The sequence below is a fragment of the Aulonocara stuartgranti genome, assembly GCF_965226115.1.
Source record: "Aulonocara stuartgranti genome assembly, chromosome: 10".
NCBI classification, from domain to species: Eukaryota; Metazoa; Chordata; class Actinopteri; order Cichliformes; family Cichlidae; genus Aulonocara; species Aulonocara stuartgranti.
Window position 1 is genome coordinate 26,444,717 of NC_138946.1, and position 16,281 is coordinate 26,460,997.

Genomic DNA, 16,281 nt, shown 5'->3' on the forward strand with positions numbered 1-16,281 from the left:
CTTTTTTAAATGATATGATCTATAAGAAGAATACTAAATCTGAAGAAAGGTTAGGAGGGCAGTCATACTGCAATTGCACAAATCTTTTGGAGAACTTTGCCCGATATGATTTTACATATTGAACCTTGAAAGAATCAAGTACCAGAGAAGCTCCAGACTTACAGTGATAACTTAAAGACATGCATAATTTGCTAAATAATGAGTATTTACTACACTACTACACTGAGGACATTTTGTGCATTCTATTTTGAATTTCTGGTGACTTTTGTCAATTTATGCTGGAAAAAACATAGGTTATTAGGATGGGTTGGGTTTGTTTGTCCTTCCTTCTGAAATCCAGCCCTGTGCAAAGCAAACGTCAAAGAAAGTTTAAAAAAAAGTGAAGAAGTAAAAGATAAATGGCACTTTGATAGTTTTTTTTTTTCTTTTTTACTCTGTAAGCTACTAAAAAGACTAAAAGTCTGGATCTGAAGACAGGCCTCTGAGCGAGCTAAATAGTACCAAATCCAACTTGAAAATCATCTTAAACAATTTGAAGTGGTTTTACAAATCCATAAACTGCACTTATATCTGCTCCTGATGTTTGGAGAGCGTTTATTGGAAAGATTAATCATGACGCAAACCAAAAAGGCTGAGGTCTTTTTTTTAATCCGACAAGACATAAAAAGAAAATAGGTTTGTACCCTGTGGAATTTTACTAAAAAAAAGAAGAAGAAAAAAGAAAGAAAAAAAGAAAAAGCTGTGGTGGGCCCATAAAAATGTGATGGGCTGCACACATGCAAGTCTGATGTAAAACAACCAGAGGCAGAAAGGCTAACATTACATTGTTTTGTGTGAAGTCTTCTTAACATGCCTTTTGGCGTGATGACAAATAGAACTTGATTATTAAAGTACACATATTAAATTGGCGCCTTGGTTTTATTGTAACCTATTGGAGGGGAAAGTGCCATGTTTGACGGACACAGAGTCCTTCCCTGAATTCCCTTTTAATCAACTACAAGTCGAGCGCCTGACTCTGAACATCTCAGTTTAGGAGGAGTTTGTGAGTCCTGCGGCTCACCTAGGACCTTTTACCAAAACGCTTTTCACAACGTGAGAGTTGGGCTGTTGTGCTGCTGAGAACTGCGAAGACTTTTTGACGTGCAAAGTCCAGTATCCTGGCAAAGCAAACACTTTCTGGGACATGAGCCAAACGAGCAGACAGTTATTTTGTGCCAAAATCTGGCCAGAGGATAGGAAATCATACACAGGCAACGTCGTGACCGCTGCCAGTATGGCGCAAAAAACTGAAGAAAGTCGCGTCTATTTCATCAAAACCCCGACTGGAAGCAGTGCCGGGAGTTTGGCAGAATCCGAGAATGCAAACCTGTACGGATCCGGAAACATTATTCCGCTAGCCTGTGACATGGAGAAACGCTGCTGCCAGACAGCTGCTGCTCCTCAGGAGGAGTTAAGCGCTGAGTGCCGAGTGGGCGACATTCGCTCCTTTTCTGCCTGCGCCACAATCTCAGAAACAGCCAGGGAGCTCTGCAAAGCTGTGTCCGTGTCTCTGGGTCTGACCATGGAGTCCGGTGACACGAGCGAGGCGCACGTTTCTCTCCCGCCGTGTGCCGCAAATGACCAAATGAGCGCAGAGTATTTATTCGGGGTGGAAGCCGTGCCTGCGAACTGTCCCGGAGCCCCGGCTTCTCTCTCCGAGTACAGGTGTCCCGAGCGAGATGAGCGCCCGCCACACGACCACAAGCAACAGGTGAAAATGTTCAAAAGTTCAGAGCCCGCGGCGGCTTTTCATCACCTTACTTCCACGGCGACATCTGTGAACGCGCAAAACTTCACGCTGTGCCTGGCTGATGACATAACTCCGAAAGAGATAGATCATCTGGACATAGCGTGCGCTGCCTCTTGCCCTTACGCCCCAGCTGCGCCGGAGCCTTTGGCACAGTTCGGCCCCGCGGCTGCACAGAGGCCATGCGGAGCTTACAACTCCGTGGAGGAAGCCGGAGACGTCGTGGATGCCGTGGAGAATAGGTCCACGGGGTTTCAGGCAGAACGGTACGGCGTCAAAGTCAAATCTGAGGGAAGTGCATCTGCAGGGGCGTCGTGGGTCAGCAGGCCTAATTACAGCTTCGGCGACAAGTACAACTCGCAGTTTTGGGGGTCGAGGCAGTGCATGAACGTGCAGAGCTCGGGAGCGAACTCCCCGTTTATATGCAATCCATATGACGGGACCGTAATGCGCCGTGAACAGTGGTACCCTGGCGGGATGCTGAGGACGCCTTATCCCAACTCCAACTACATGAAGGGTGAAGTCGGCGAATGGCTGGATGTCACTTACAACGACACCAGGTGAGCTTTAGTCGGCTGGTAATAGTAATTTTACGTGATTACAATATAAATATGTATTTCATATTGCGGTATAACCAAAGGTTGAACAGTTCTAGGTGTAATTGCGAGCCAAACGTTCTACTTTATATATATATATTCAAACTCAGGACCACAGGTTGACCCTTTGTCCCTTAGGGGGCTTGAGGGTCTGTCTCTGACCAGGATTAGATCACCAATCCACAGACTGACAAACAGCAAAAGGCAACTGATACTACACCACATATCAATTTCTTTACTGTCTGTGTGTGTGTGTGTGTGCGTGTGTGCGCGTATTTCTTTTTTCTTTGTTGTTGTTGTTCTTTTATTGATGCAGGAAACATTTACCCCACACTTGTTTTTTCTGGTTCCAAACCATAGTGGCAAACTGAACAGACTGTTTAAAAAAAATTCCCTGCTGAGAAAATGTGTAGGCAGAAGTTTCAGGCTCCAATCTAGAAATACACCTGCTTCACATATTTGGCGATTTTACAGTAACCCAGAGCTGCTGATTTTATACACTGTGTGAAAGTCTAATTTTTTAAAAAAGACAATAATTGAAGTATGCCAAACTGATTATAGCTACAGCAAAAAAAAAAAAGGAGATCAAAGCGATACATGGAAACATTTTAACAACCCTTTTCCTCCAAACATTTGTAATGAATAAAGTTTGATTCTATTTTTAATAAAAAAAAAATTCTGAATAAAGTGAATGAGAGAGTGTTGTATGTATTCAGATGATAGTGGATGTATTCATTTCATAAAGTCAGATGATGACAGAGTGGAGAAAAAGGGGGAAAATCACTGCTTGACTTTTTCTTCAAGTTTGTTTGTTCCTTGACTATTGTAAATGTTAGTCCCCATGATTTTGAATTCTGACAAAAAAGATGAGGCAGTTTATAGACAAACATTTGTATTACCCGACAGTGACCTTGGTGGCTGTACCTGAAAATAAGATTTAGTTTAACTTAATTTACCTGGGCCACTGGGTGATGTTTCACATCAGTTTGGCTCTAGCTAAGCATTCAAAGTTAATGTGATAAAGAGATGCAGACAGTCTTGTTTTAGCGAGAAGATTTTGATGTTTCTGTGGCACAAAAGTGGGAATAATTAACAACACAAGTTAACAAAAAACCCCAAGCCACACGCACAGTTGGTGCTTTCGTAGTTTCAAATGTTTCTGAGTGTGTCAGGTTCTTAAAATCTCTCAACACATTTTAGTTCAGACTATAAAGCACCCAAAGTGGGCACGTTAACTGACAGCCATCGTGTGACGTGCATGCCACACAGAGGTGTTGTCTGCTGGTGTTGTGCAGAGCTTTCTCAAATTCACCTGGGTGAATGATTGTTAGTGCAGTCAGAAAAGGGACACTGTTTCCTTTGGCTGTTAGTGTTCAGTACCGCATAGCTGTCTGCGTGGTGTAAAGTGAATTTCTGTACAAAGCTGCTGAGAGGAGGTGTAGCAGTGTGGTCTGCCTAATCTACTGAGCAGTCAACCCAAGAAGGTCATTTTTGAAACCATGTTATATCTACCTATATATTTTTTAATCTATAAAAAATTTTTCCAGAATTAACTTGTCAGTCTACTTCTTTAACTTTTCATACTTTCACCCAGGAACTGATCCCTGTGTGTAGAGAAGGGTAATGGAAAGTTTTATGGATTTTTTTCACTTAGACATTACTGGGTTTTAATTTTGTTCCACTTTTTCACTTCTAATGATTACATCGTGTTGTATTATTGTGAAACATGGCTAACAAACCTAGAGTAGCAAGACTGACTGCCGAAGAAGCCTTGGGGCAGATATTTAATGCTCAGTGAAAACAGCTCAGTTGATGTTGATGGGTTAGCTCAGGTTTAAAACAATAATTTACGATACTAGAACATGTGTCGTAGATGGGAGTGTTCCTTGTGGGGAAATGATTGTGTTGTATTTTTGATAAATGCATTAAAAAAGGAATTCCTATATAAAATGGAATAAAATGGGGTCATAGATGACCTCACTCGCTCTTTCTAGGCACTAAAACAGCTTGATTGCTCAAGGTTTAAACTGAAAAGACTCCCAGCCCTTGCATGTTTACCTTCTGGCAGAAGATATGTATTATTTTAGTTTTATGGTAATTTGCCTTGACTGAATGTTTACCTGTAGCGGAGGCAGCGTGGAGTGGTGGGAAGGTTATTCTCTGAATGTAATTGGTTACAGATTATTACTTACCATTTAAAAATGTAGCAAGGGTTTGGTTCATGAAAGCAGTGCCATCATTTGCTTTTTGATGACTTTTTACATAAATGATTTAGACTGAAACATTTTCTACAGGGTTTCCTCAGCTTTGATAGCCAGCATTTCACTGAAATACATTTCATTGTATTTCACTGCTGGTAAACCGGCCTTATTCTGTACAGGGATGTTAGCTCCTTTATGATTTCAGAAAGGAAATATTGTTGAATTCTAGCACTGAAAGGCATTCTTGGCCACTGGCCTTGTTGAGGTCAGCTGTTTGCAGGCATGGCAGACTCAGGATGTTTAAAGCAATGCACATTGTTTGATTGACAGGCCTGAAATTGTGTAAATTCAAGCAGCAGAGTGAATCAAAACAACAAAAAGAAAGCACATGGCTGTTAGGACATGAATGTCAGATCTGGAAATTGCAGATCAGCTGGTGGAGATGCCTGAGGATTGTGTAGAGGTCTACGAAAAGAATTGCTATACCTTCTCTTTTGATTTATCACCATAGTCAGTATTGTCTTTATATCACCGTGGTCTTAATTGTCAGTTTCTACTTTAGGTTGTGACTACCACACATGCGCGCACTCACACACACATATGCGCACACACACGCGTGCACACACACATACACACACACATCCAGTACACCATGGTAACCTTCACCTAGTCTCCCTTATGTACAATATTGGCAAGTGCAATTTTTCTTATGCAACATAGTATTTTATTCTATTTTGTACAGTATGTTATTCTATTTTTTCTTATTCTATTCTATTGTTTTTTCTTAATTTTTGATGGTCTTAACTTTGTACTGTCCGCTGTCTGCTGTGACCAAACAAATTTCCCACGTGACTAATAAAGGTTTATCTTATCTTAACATGACAAATCACTAACAGATGAGTGCAGTGTTCTCAGGGCCACAGTGAGATTTGGCACTTATGTTTGGTGTAAGAAAAAAACAAGATGGCAGCAGTAAAAATGTTCAGCATGAGGCTTTAGAAATGGACGTCCACAAACCGATTTATGTTTCCTAATCCTATTTTTATATGTATTCAATGGCACTTTCAAACGAATGGAGCTTGTCTAGATGTAAAGAGAGAGCTCTAAGGTGCAAACTTTCTTACACTTGATGCCACTGACCTCTGAGGGTATTGACTGGCGTTTTATGGGGAAGATTCCAAAGTAGGCATTCCTGCATGGTGGCAAGATGCAAAGCACGAATCTGATCACAATGTAGATAGCAAGTTAGAGTAACACAAAACAGAAAATTAGAAAGCGAAAGCAGCTGATCTGTGACAGATCAGTAGGTCCTCACACTCAGTTCAGAGAGGTTATGTGGTTTATAGTTTAGACCATGAGGACACTGAGTGAGCGAGACATTGCTTAATGTCTGAAGCCCTTTCAAAACCCTGCTTATACAGTTTTCCAAGTCAAGCTTGTCTTGTCTTTTTTATCTATCTATACACAACATAAAGACGATTCAAGACTTAAGGTGCAGGATGTTTTGTACAATTGCACCACTACAAAAACTGGGAGATGTTTGAGGAGCAATGAATGGAACACTTTTGGATATTAAAAAAATACAAAAGTAGGAAAGAAAAGTTGAAATAAATAAATAACATAGCCAGTTGTAAACACATTCAGCCTTTGTTTAGCAACCAAAGCAATGATCTGCTGTTCATTTGCAAAAAGCTGATCTCTGCTGAACTCTTTTTCCTGTCACCACATTGCTAAAATCTCTCTTATGCCATGAGCGAGAGCCTGCTTTTTTACCTTTTGTTGCTGCTTCTTAGATTTGGTTTTAACAGAAAGATTTTGTGCCTTGCTATCATTTAGTTTGGAAAAAATGCATTGCAATAGTTATGTGTATATGTTGCAGTTACACCTGCTGTGAGCATGAGGAACATCTGTGTGGTTTTACTGCAAAGCAGAGCTGAGAAAACTCAGGCATGCTTTTACCCATTTGGACCTCGTGGCAGTGAGCTGCACAGCTGGATGGAGTTATTTAGCCAGGCAATTATGTAAAGTTGTAGTTTTGATTAAATTCTGGGACTACGCCTGATGGAAAGTCAAGACATTTTACCTACTATGGGAAAAAAAATAATTTTAACAAAATGCTTTAATTTTTCAATTTGTAATTTAATAGCTGTTAAATACAGTTTAGTATTACCATGTGATATTTCTTGTTTACTGCACTTTGTTGTTAAACCTTCCAGAGTTCCAGTTTTAGACAAAGAGATTATTTATTGAAACTTTCACAGCATTAAAACTGCATTTTCAGCGCTGTGAATGCTGCAGACCTCAATGATTCGCAGCAGTTAAGTTTTTGGAAACAAACCCCCGGGGACATATATGGGATCGGAAGTGCGACACGGCGGCAGTCTGGTAGATATGTGAAGGATTCTGGTTAAAATCTTAATAGGAGTAGTTTTGAGCAGCAATTTTCTACAAAAATAACTTGTGATTGGTTGGTTACCCTTTGACATTAATTGGTAGTGCAGAAAAATAGCAACCAGCCAAGCTTTGAAGAATTTTACAAGACTGGTAACAAAGAGCAGGAAATGGACACAGAATGTTTCTGTTTCGTCTGCGTGTGGAGTCAACCAAGTATGCAGAGTGGCAGCACAAATGGCAGCGAGAGGCTTGCATAGTACAGTAACTCAGTAAAGAAACCTACTCGGTGATTATTATTATTATACAGTACTTAAAGTAAATGCGATCTCTGTCAAATCAGGCCATAATACTTCATGCTCGACTAGCGCCTCTTGTATGTGAAGGATGAGTCATGACCACATAAATGAATGAAAACAGATGTTTACCAATTTATTTAGTTCCATCCCGGAACACTACAAAAACAAGCTGAACTGACTATGACCAAATAGGAACCATCTTAAACATTTTACTCGATTGTGTCTGATCAAGCATGGAGGTGGCTGTTGCAGGACAATTTTTGCTAATTATTGCAACAGAAAAAGTCTCATTTAACCTGTGAAAGTTATCTATTTGTACTTTTACGTTGTAGCAAAATACTACCTTGAGGTATATGCTTCAAGGTAAAGAGTAAACCTGAATAATATCTGTTCATTTTGGAAATATTTAAATGGTCACTATTGTCACAGGCTGGGTCTCCGACCCAGCACTCTGAGTTTTCTTTGTATTTTTTGATATGTTATTAGTTTGTGTTATTTCCTATTTGCCTTTAGTTTAGGCAGTTATTGTTCCTGGGTTTTCTATGTTTTGGGGTTTTCTATTTATTTCATCACGTATTAGGTCTGTTAAGTTGTGTTGTCATTTCCTGTTTTATTCTGACAATGTCATGTGTTCTTTGTTCATTGTATTTAGCTTTCCTCTCCTGGTCCTGTCATTAGGTTTATGTCTGTCAGCTGTTTTCCCCCATGTGTCGCCACTTCCCCTGATCACCTCATGTCTGTATTTAAGCCTTTTGTTTTCTTCATGCCATTGTCAGTTCGTCTGTTTATTCTCACCATAGTCATAGCCTGTTTATTTTTCCACCTCGGTCATAGTTATAGTTTTTGGTCTTAGTACCTTTAGTGTTTTGTCAGTTCAGTGTTTTGTTTCTTAGTGTTTTGCCTGTTTGCTTTGGTCTCTTGGTTCATTTCCTGCCGTCATCGCAATAAAGGTTCACTTTTCTGTTAATCATTACTATTCCTCGTCATCATCTGCTTTTGGGTCCTGTTTCCGCACACATCGGCGCACCCCGCTGTGACAACTATACCAATTATATTCAAATGTAATTATTCAGAAGATGACATCAGAGTGTTTAAAACGTCAAATGCTGAAGGCTAAGTGTGTATATTGTTAAACTCTGATGTTTGTTTTTTTGTATTTTAAAATTGCAATAAAGGTCAAATAAAACCATATAGCATGCAGTCAGACACACATAAATGCCACACTCCGCTGTGGTGTGTGAGTGAGCATACGACTGACAACAACAATAATGTAAAAGTTTATATCAGGCATATTTGCATGTATCTATTTTTCATCCTTTTACTGAATTTTGCTCTGTCTAAAGTAATTATTTTAATGGGACTGCCTGATTAGGTGGAAATGTCTAATAAGTGTTTATAACAATTTCTCTTTGGACTACATCATCTGGCCTGGATGTTAGCACGATCCAGGTGATTGGCACGATAGCTTAGGAATTTTTCAAACATGAATCTTTTGTCATTAACTGTGCCCTAAAGTACCTGGCGTCCTAAAACTGTATGTAAACACATAAGTTAAAACAAGTGAGCACCACGCAGGTCAGCACATTTTCAAGGATTCACACAAATCCACAGAGTAAGTAACTAGAGTAACTTTATAGTAGATAAAAAGCGTGTTCCCCATCAGGCTTTATTCAAGAAAAAATAAAGCCAGTCTCCCTGTTTAAAAAAAAAAAAAAAAAAAAAGAAACATGTTGCACTTGTTCTACCAGTGAACCAATCTTGCTAGCTTCCTGTTTTCAATAAAAGAGTTAAATGTGGTTAGCCCAGATAATTTGCCTATTACAGTGTCTTTAAATACAGCAAAAAGCTGGATCAGTAAGTTATTTTCAAAAAAGGAAAGTACCGCATGCCTTAGGATATACACAATTATGCATAATAGGATACCACATTTTGGCTGGCTGGGTTAAGAGAAAATTGTCACCTTCTCTGTTAACACATTATGTGCAAATCTGATCAGTTCAAGCTCTCATCTGTCAGTTGGGATTATTAGCGGCCTCTTTTGTTCTGTGCGCCGAGCATTGGCATATTGACATGCATATTTTTCACATTTATCATCAGCAGATCCTGGGCTACAAAAGAATACTAGGTTGCTCTGTATAATCTCAACTCTCGTTGCTCAAACTGTCATCTTTTAATCACAACCAAGCCGGACCTACGTGTCGAAGAAATCTAATTAGACTTTGTGTGTTAGTGTTAAGCATTAAATAAATGTGAAGCTTTGAACAAAAGGGCCCTTCCTTAAAACACTTAAGTCTACTGTAACAGAGCTCATATAAAAATGAATTCAAATTAGATTTGCTGCTTATTATTATAAAGTTGTCAAAGCCCAGATGCATACGTGTCATGCTCGAGTTTTCCCATTCTGATAGAATATTTTATTTATTCTTAAAATCAGTCAGGACACAGTGAGGCTCTTCACTTCATGCTTGTCTCTTTTACACCGAACCTTGATATCTGAGTAGCACGTCACCGAGGCAGCATTGTGTCTGAGTTGTCTCCAATCTCTCTGTGTCCAAGGTTGCAGCTCACTCAACTCACCCCAGCCCCCCTCCGTACCATAGCCACGGTGCTTCAGTCTTTCCCACACTTTCATCATCGGCCTGTCCTCTTTTTTATAACTACCTAACTACCTAACTACTAGAGTTTACCATGGGTCTTGGGTATGAGTGAATTAAGTAGCTTACTTGTGGTATAGTATGAGTTTAATTTCGTGTGGGATAAAAATGGTTTATGATTTTATAAATGGCTTGTTTTGGGGGGGGGGGTTTGTGTTTGACTGCAGGTTTGAGTCCAGTAGAGAACACATGTTTCCCATGGAGTTCTTCTTTCCCCCACAGAGGACATGCCTTATCTGCTCGGACGAGGCATCTGGCTGCCATTACGGCGCACTCACCTGTGGCAGCTGCAAGGTTTTCTTCAAAAGGGCTGCCGAAGGTAAATCTTAAAGCATCCAACTGGGCTGTGAGTTTTATGCCAGTCCACTTGAGATTCTGGCTCTTTATTCTACACATTAATAGTTCCTAAAGAGTTTTGTGTTTGCTCATGGTTGTCTTCAGTTTAAGTGATTTACATTTTTTTTACATTGTTTCACGGTTTCTCCTGTAGGCAAGCAGAAATACCTGTGTGCCAGCAAGAATGACTGCACTATTGATAAGCTAAGAAGAAAGAACTGCCCCTCCTGTCGCCTGAAGAAGTGCTTTGAAGCTGGGATGACTCTTGGAGGTGGGATGGATTTTTGCAAAGAAGCAGCTAATACTTGTTGACTTGATGCTATGGTTTATAATGGTATATAATATATATATATACATATATATGTGTGTGTGTGTGTGTGTGTGTGTGTGTGTGTGTGTGTGTGTGTGTGTGTGTGTGTGTGTATATATATATAAAAAAAAAAGAGAGAGAGAGAGAGAGAGAGGAAAAAAAGATGAACAAAGCACTACAAAAAAAGTGAAGCCCTGAAAGTGACACTATTAATGGTTTCCTCAGACCAAGTATTTTATTCTTTCTGCACTGCACATCTTATCTGGCTCTCTTCAATTGCAGCATCATCACAATAGGGGATGTTACTGATAATCAAGCCCCTGACTGAGCTGCCATGCAATTTAGACCTCTTCCATTCACTTCTCCTTACTGTCACCAAGACCTGCTCGTCATATTAGGCTGTAAAGATTGACATGTAGTGCACTAATTTTAGGCTTGTGTTCAATTTTCACTCTCTTCCATTTTCTCATTCTGTTAACGGTGAAAATTGTACTAGAAGCACAAAGCTGACATGAGACATGTGAATTAAAGCAGCAGACATGCTGGTAATTTTGCCACCAGTCACTGACAAACGCATGGAGGGAAAATGTGATCTAATGCTGTGATTGTTAGTAAAAAGGGACACCTTTTCTGGTTGTGGCTAAAAAGTTCCTTTCACTTATCTTCTCATCACAGACATGTAATTCATTCTTGGCATCTAACAGGGAAATATATGGCAATAATTTTGTGGAAGTGGAAGCAGCGAAATTATATGTTTTGTCCTATTATCCCAGAGGGTGTTTTACTGGAAATACTTTAAAGTCCTAAAATGCTTAGAGAATATGATGATTAATGTATTACCAAATGTCAAATCCACTGGCATCTATATGCCTTAAATAATAACCCTACTACTAGATTTGATCTATTTGTTTCACTTCTTGTAGTTTAGAAGGTCTGTCTGTCTAGCATTTATTTTAATCATAATTCTTATGAGTTATTCTTATAATTTAAATTCCATATTATTTCTGGAATGTTAATTACATCTGCAAACAGATAACAAACAGTTACTTTCACCAAAGCATGATGGGAGTTTTATTTTGAGCAGTCACAGGAAAGCTCACTGCACATCTGCTGTCCCAGTGGAAATACATTTCATGGAGAACATTACACTGCCTAACATTCTTTAAAAACTTTGCAGTTTCAGAACCCAACCCCTGACTTCTTTTGACAAGAGTATAAGAGATGTGTATCACAATCTGCAAGTCAGAGTTAAACCTTTATAAAATAATGATGCACATAAGCCACTGTTTTTCTCCAGCATTTGTTGAAAAAATAAGGCAGCTCAGTGAATTGGGGCCATTCTGTCAAAGTTCCACTGCTTGATTTTGTAATATTACTTTAGTTAAAAAAAAATCACAGTCATGAAGTCAGTTTATTACAGTGGTAAAAGTTATTCAGTTGTACTATCCAGGATTATGTGCAGGTTTTATCCCAAAACAAGTAATGGAAGTTATCTGAATTATAGGGCAGGGCTAGCGCAATGCTTCAGTAAATATAATAGCGCTTTGAGTGCTTAGTGAGAGTAGAAAAGCGCTATATAAGAACCAGTCAATTTACCATTTACCATGGTGTTTCATAGTTCCCTGTCTGCCTCGAGGTAAGTCAATCGCTTTCTTATCAATTTGTTTTGATTACTGATGCTAGTCTTTCCAAGTCAAATAAAGGCTTCAAAGTACCTGAAGACCTGAATATAAGAGATGGATGTTAAAATTCACATTGGCTAGTGCTTCACAGTCAACAAACGAGAGTTAAATCTACTTCTTCGTTTTTTGTTTTTTGTTGAACAATAACAGATTGTTGAAACAAGTGAACATAATTCATTGAAGTACACATTCTCAGAAATAAACTATATTGCTGGTAAACTCCAAAGAAGGTAGAGCATGGCAGATCGTAGAACCTACAATGGTAGGGCAAAACAGTCTTGGAGTCTAGATGCTGCTGATGGTGGAGATGAAGAACTAATATAGTGACTTAGATGGGGTGGAGATGAGTTGGAGCCAGGTTGCAACAAAGAGTCTGAAAGGCAGAGTGACAGAAGAACACAGAGATTTGAAGGATGGACATCTGAAGACTGATTAGCTTGCAAATGGTGAGCAAGAAAATGAATGGTCAGAGTAATGAAGATAGAATTGACATTGAGAAGGGAACAAGAAGAATAGGCAAGCAGCTCAAATGACCAAGAATTCAATCAGGCAGTAGAATACAGATTTCACGTCAGAGTTTTGCTTTGCAGCTGTACCATCCATTGGGTCGTATTCCTTTGTTTTGAACACCTAGAATTGGGCTTTGTCCAAAAGCAAGCAGTTCTCGTTATTGTAATTCTAGCACAACACTTCCAGAGTTCAAACTATAACATTAGTATTTCACATCTCTCCGTTTGCCTCAAGGTAGAACGACCTTTTCCCCAGCAATTTACCCTAATTCCTCCTGTCAGATTCCAAAGTCTTCCCAAGCCAGGCAGAGGCTCAGATCCCTTAAGAACTGTCATCCAAAATGGTTGAATTCAAGGTTACGTATATCTGCTATCTGGGCAACTTGGATTAGACAAAGACTTGAGGTTAGAGCAGTCAAGTAGTAACCTGTGAGGTGCTGGTTTGTGTCCCTGTTTGCATGCTTTCTCTGATTGATATAAATAAGATAAATTCCAAAGATGTAGGATGTAAATCAAAGCAGAATGCAATTATTTGCAAATCTCATAAATCCATATTTTATTTTAAAAAGATATTTAAACAGATATTTTACTTTTTCATGAAAAATAATAACTCAATTTAATCTCAGCAGTACATCTCAATAAACTTTGGATGGGGGCAATAAAAAGCTGTAACCCCATGTTGCAACTAATTGGGTTAATAGAGAACATGTTAGTAACATAAGCATTTATAAAAATAATATCTTACAGAGTTTCTTTGGAGTAAAGATGGGCAGAGATTCACCAATCTGCAAAAAAAAATGCATCTACAAATTGTGGAACAATTTCAGTAAAATGTTCCTCAACATAAAATTGACGCCTTTGAACATCAAGCACTGATTATACTTATACTATAATATCATCATTGAAAGAGTCCCACAATCTGGAGAAAGATCTGCTTGCAAGGGACAATGTTGAAAATCAATATTAGGTGCCGTGATCTGAGTAATGTCCTCAGTAATGTCCAACCCCCAAAAGAACTCAGCCTGCCCAACAGATGAAGCTGACTTTGGCCCCTGTTGCAAAAGTTTAAGTGTTACGTGACCAGTCCAGTTTAGTGTTACAAGGTGAACTCCCAGCAGTTTGTTCCTGACCCTGATGTTCAACAATGTGATGGGAGTTTTCTCTGGAAGTCAACCACCATCTGCTTCATATAACTGGTGTTTGAGTTCACACTAGATGACAAAGTCAGTGATGACCTTCCTGTTCTCCAGATCATTCTCCTCAGATACACAACCACTGATGACTTTATCATAAGAGAACTTCTGGAGGTGACATTTAGTGATGTTGTATCTGAAGTCCGATATAAAGAGTTAAAAGGAAGGGAGAGAGCACTCTTTCTGCTCGGTGACAGCTCGTACTCTCCTTTTTCTCCCTCCCTCGCTCACAGACACATAACGGGTATGGCAGTCGATTCTCCCTGCAGCACTACATTGCCCATGAGGCTACATTCTTTAGGGCGATGCCTGTAACACTCTCTTATTGCTTTCATATTAAATAAATTTTTTTTATATTTCTTCACGTCATTATGAGACGCAAGATTGAGACACAGGCATTTGAGCCTCTTAATTCGTGTTTTGTTTGAGTTTCCACCGGCGTGGAATTGCCAAAAATAGCGAGGGCATAGCCTAACAAAGGAAAGAGGAAAATACCGCCGTGTAATCCTTTTATTTCAACAAAGTAACTGTATTCTGAATACCCCCTTTTTAAACGGTAACTGTAACGGAATACAGTTACTCATATTTTGTATTTTAAATACGTAACGGAGGTGCATGTATTCCGTTACTCCCCAACACTGCCTGTGGACTACATATTACATCCCAGTCTGTGGTTTTGAAGCAGTCACTCAGCCTCTCACTGGTCTCCTCTGACAAGATCTTCACAGATCAGGTAAGATTTTGTCACGGACATTATCTCAAAAAACCCCAAAAAACTTTTTGGAAAACATGTAAACCTCTGAGCTAAAGAGGAGAGGGACTCGCTGCATCTCTGTCAGTATGGGCATGTTTGAGTGCCTTTGGACTTCTTACACATCTGGACAGGCACCAATGCTGAAAAGTATATACAGGTTTTAGAGCAACATATACTCCTATCCAGACAACTTTTTCAGGCGTGGCTTGGCATATTTCAGCAAGATAATACTAAATCACTTGCTGCAGCTATTAAAATAGCGTCATGAAACAAAAATGTGACAGTGAATACTAGAGATGGACCGATCCGATATTACGTATCGGTATCGGTCCGATACTGACCTAAATTACTGGATCGGATATCGGAGAAAAATAAAAAATGTAATCCGATCCATTAAATATCACGAAAGCACCTCACAAAACTTGCAACACGCCGTAACTCGCCTCAGAACGTCGGAGCAGTATCCATCACGTGATAGAGCAGCTGTGGCATGCGGGACCTGTCGGTGGTCTGGATAGCATTTGGAGCTTCGCTAGCAACCTGGCATTTCATCTCCGACAAAGTTATCCCCGAGAGAAGTAAAGCAAGTGTGTAAGTCCATCTCTGAATGTTTGTAAAGCATTCCCACGTTAAGCTTAACGAGCGACTGCCTCTCGCTCTCCGGCTGCTACTTCAATCGTGAAACTGCTAATGATCAGCTGATCGGCTTTTCTGTCGTGAGTCTCTCTTGTTTGTTTTTGGTCCACTTTGCGCCAGAAAGAGCAAACCAGCGGCTGAACAACAGCAGCACGTTTAAGCTTGATAAGCTGTTGTTAGAATTTATTTAATATTACTTTCTATACCAGGATCTTTTTCTACGTAGCTGACGGCTGGTAACTGTGCAGGGGCGGATCTAGCAAAGTTTAGCCAGGGGGGCCGATAGGGCATTAACTGGGAAAAGGGGGCACAAAGACATACTTTTCTTTCTTATTCTCATTTAAAATGTCTAGCTTTTAATAAATAATTATCTGACACCCAAAGTTTTAATTTGATGTAAAATGAATAGAAGTCAATTACTGTATATAGTGACTATTAAGTCTAATATATATACCCTAGTAAGCTATAGTACATTTTCCTTTGGGAAGGTACCATCTGTGCAGTCTGCAATTTTGTTGAAGAAAGATGTTGAATCTATTTAATATTTCTTGAAAAATAATTGATTTCTGTGCATTTTTTTTCACACTGCATCAAATTAAGGTTGATTACGTTGATTAAGCATCATGAGGTGGAGCGTGAGGGGTGGTTCCCTATTTTTTATTTATTTATTTTTGTTGTTGCTGGGAGTTGGAACCCTATTAGTTAGGTTGCTTAATATTTACGCTAAGTACTCTTTAAAATACCAGAATAGGGAGGATGGTGTAGGTTTAAGTTTATTAGATTGATCAGTATTGCTGAACTATGAAATATTTTTTTTGTATACAGGTATAACAGAATAGCTTTAGTGTAGTTGTTGTTTTAAACTTGAGTATGAACTTGCAGACTTGCAAAATGCAGCAAGATATTTTAAAAAACAGTTTTGTTGATTAAAAAA

At 39.3% G+C, this 16,281-nt stretch overlaps 1 protein-coding gene across 1 annotated transcript in view; it reads left to right on the plus strand.

Moving 5' to 3' along the window:
- The first annotated feature begins 247 nt into the window (after positions 1–247).
- The window catches only part of ar (androgen receptor), a 37,354-nt gene continuing 21,320 nt past the window's right edge, over positions 248–16,281 (plus strand). The window contains exons 1-3 of the mRNA XM_082548988.1: positions 248–2,346; positions 10,095–10,246; positions 10,418–10,534. Of these exons, the coding sequence (XP_082405114.1) occupies positions 1,184–2,346; positions 10,095–10,246; positions 10,418–10,534 (1,432 nt within the window). The 5' untranslated portion in view covers positions 248–1,183. The remainder of the gene's footprint in view (positions 2,347–10,094; positions 10,247–10,417; positions 10,535–16,281) is intronic.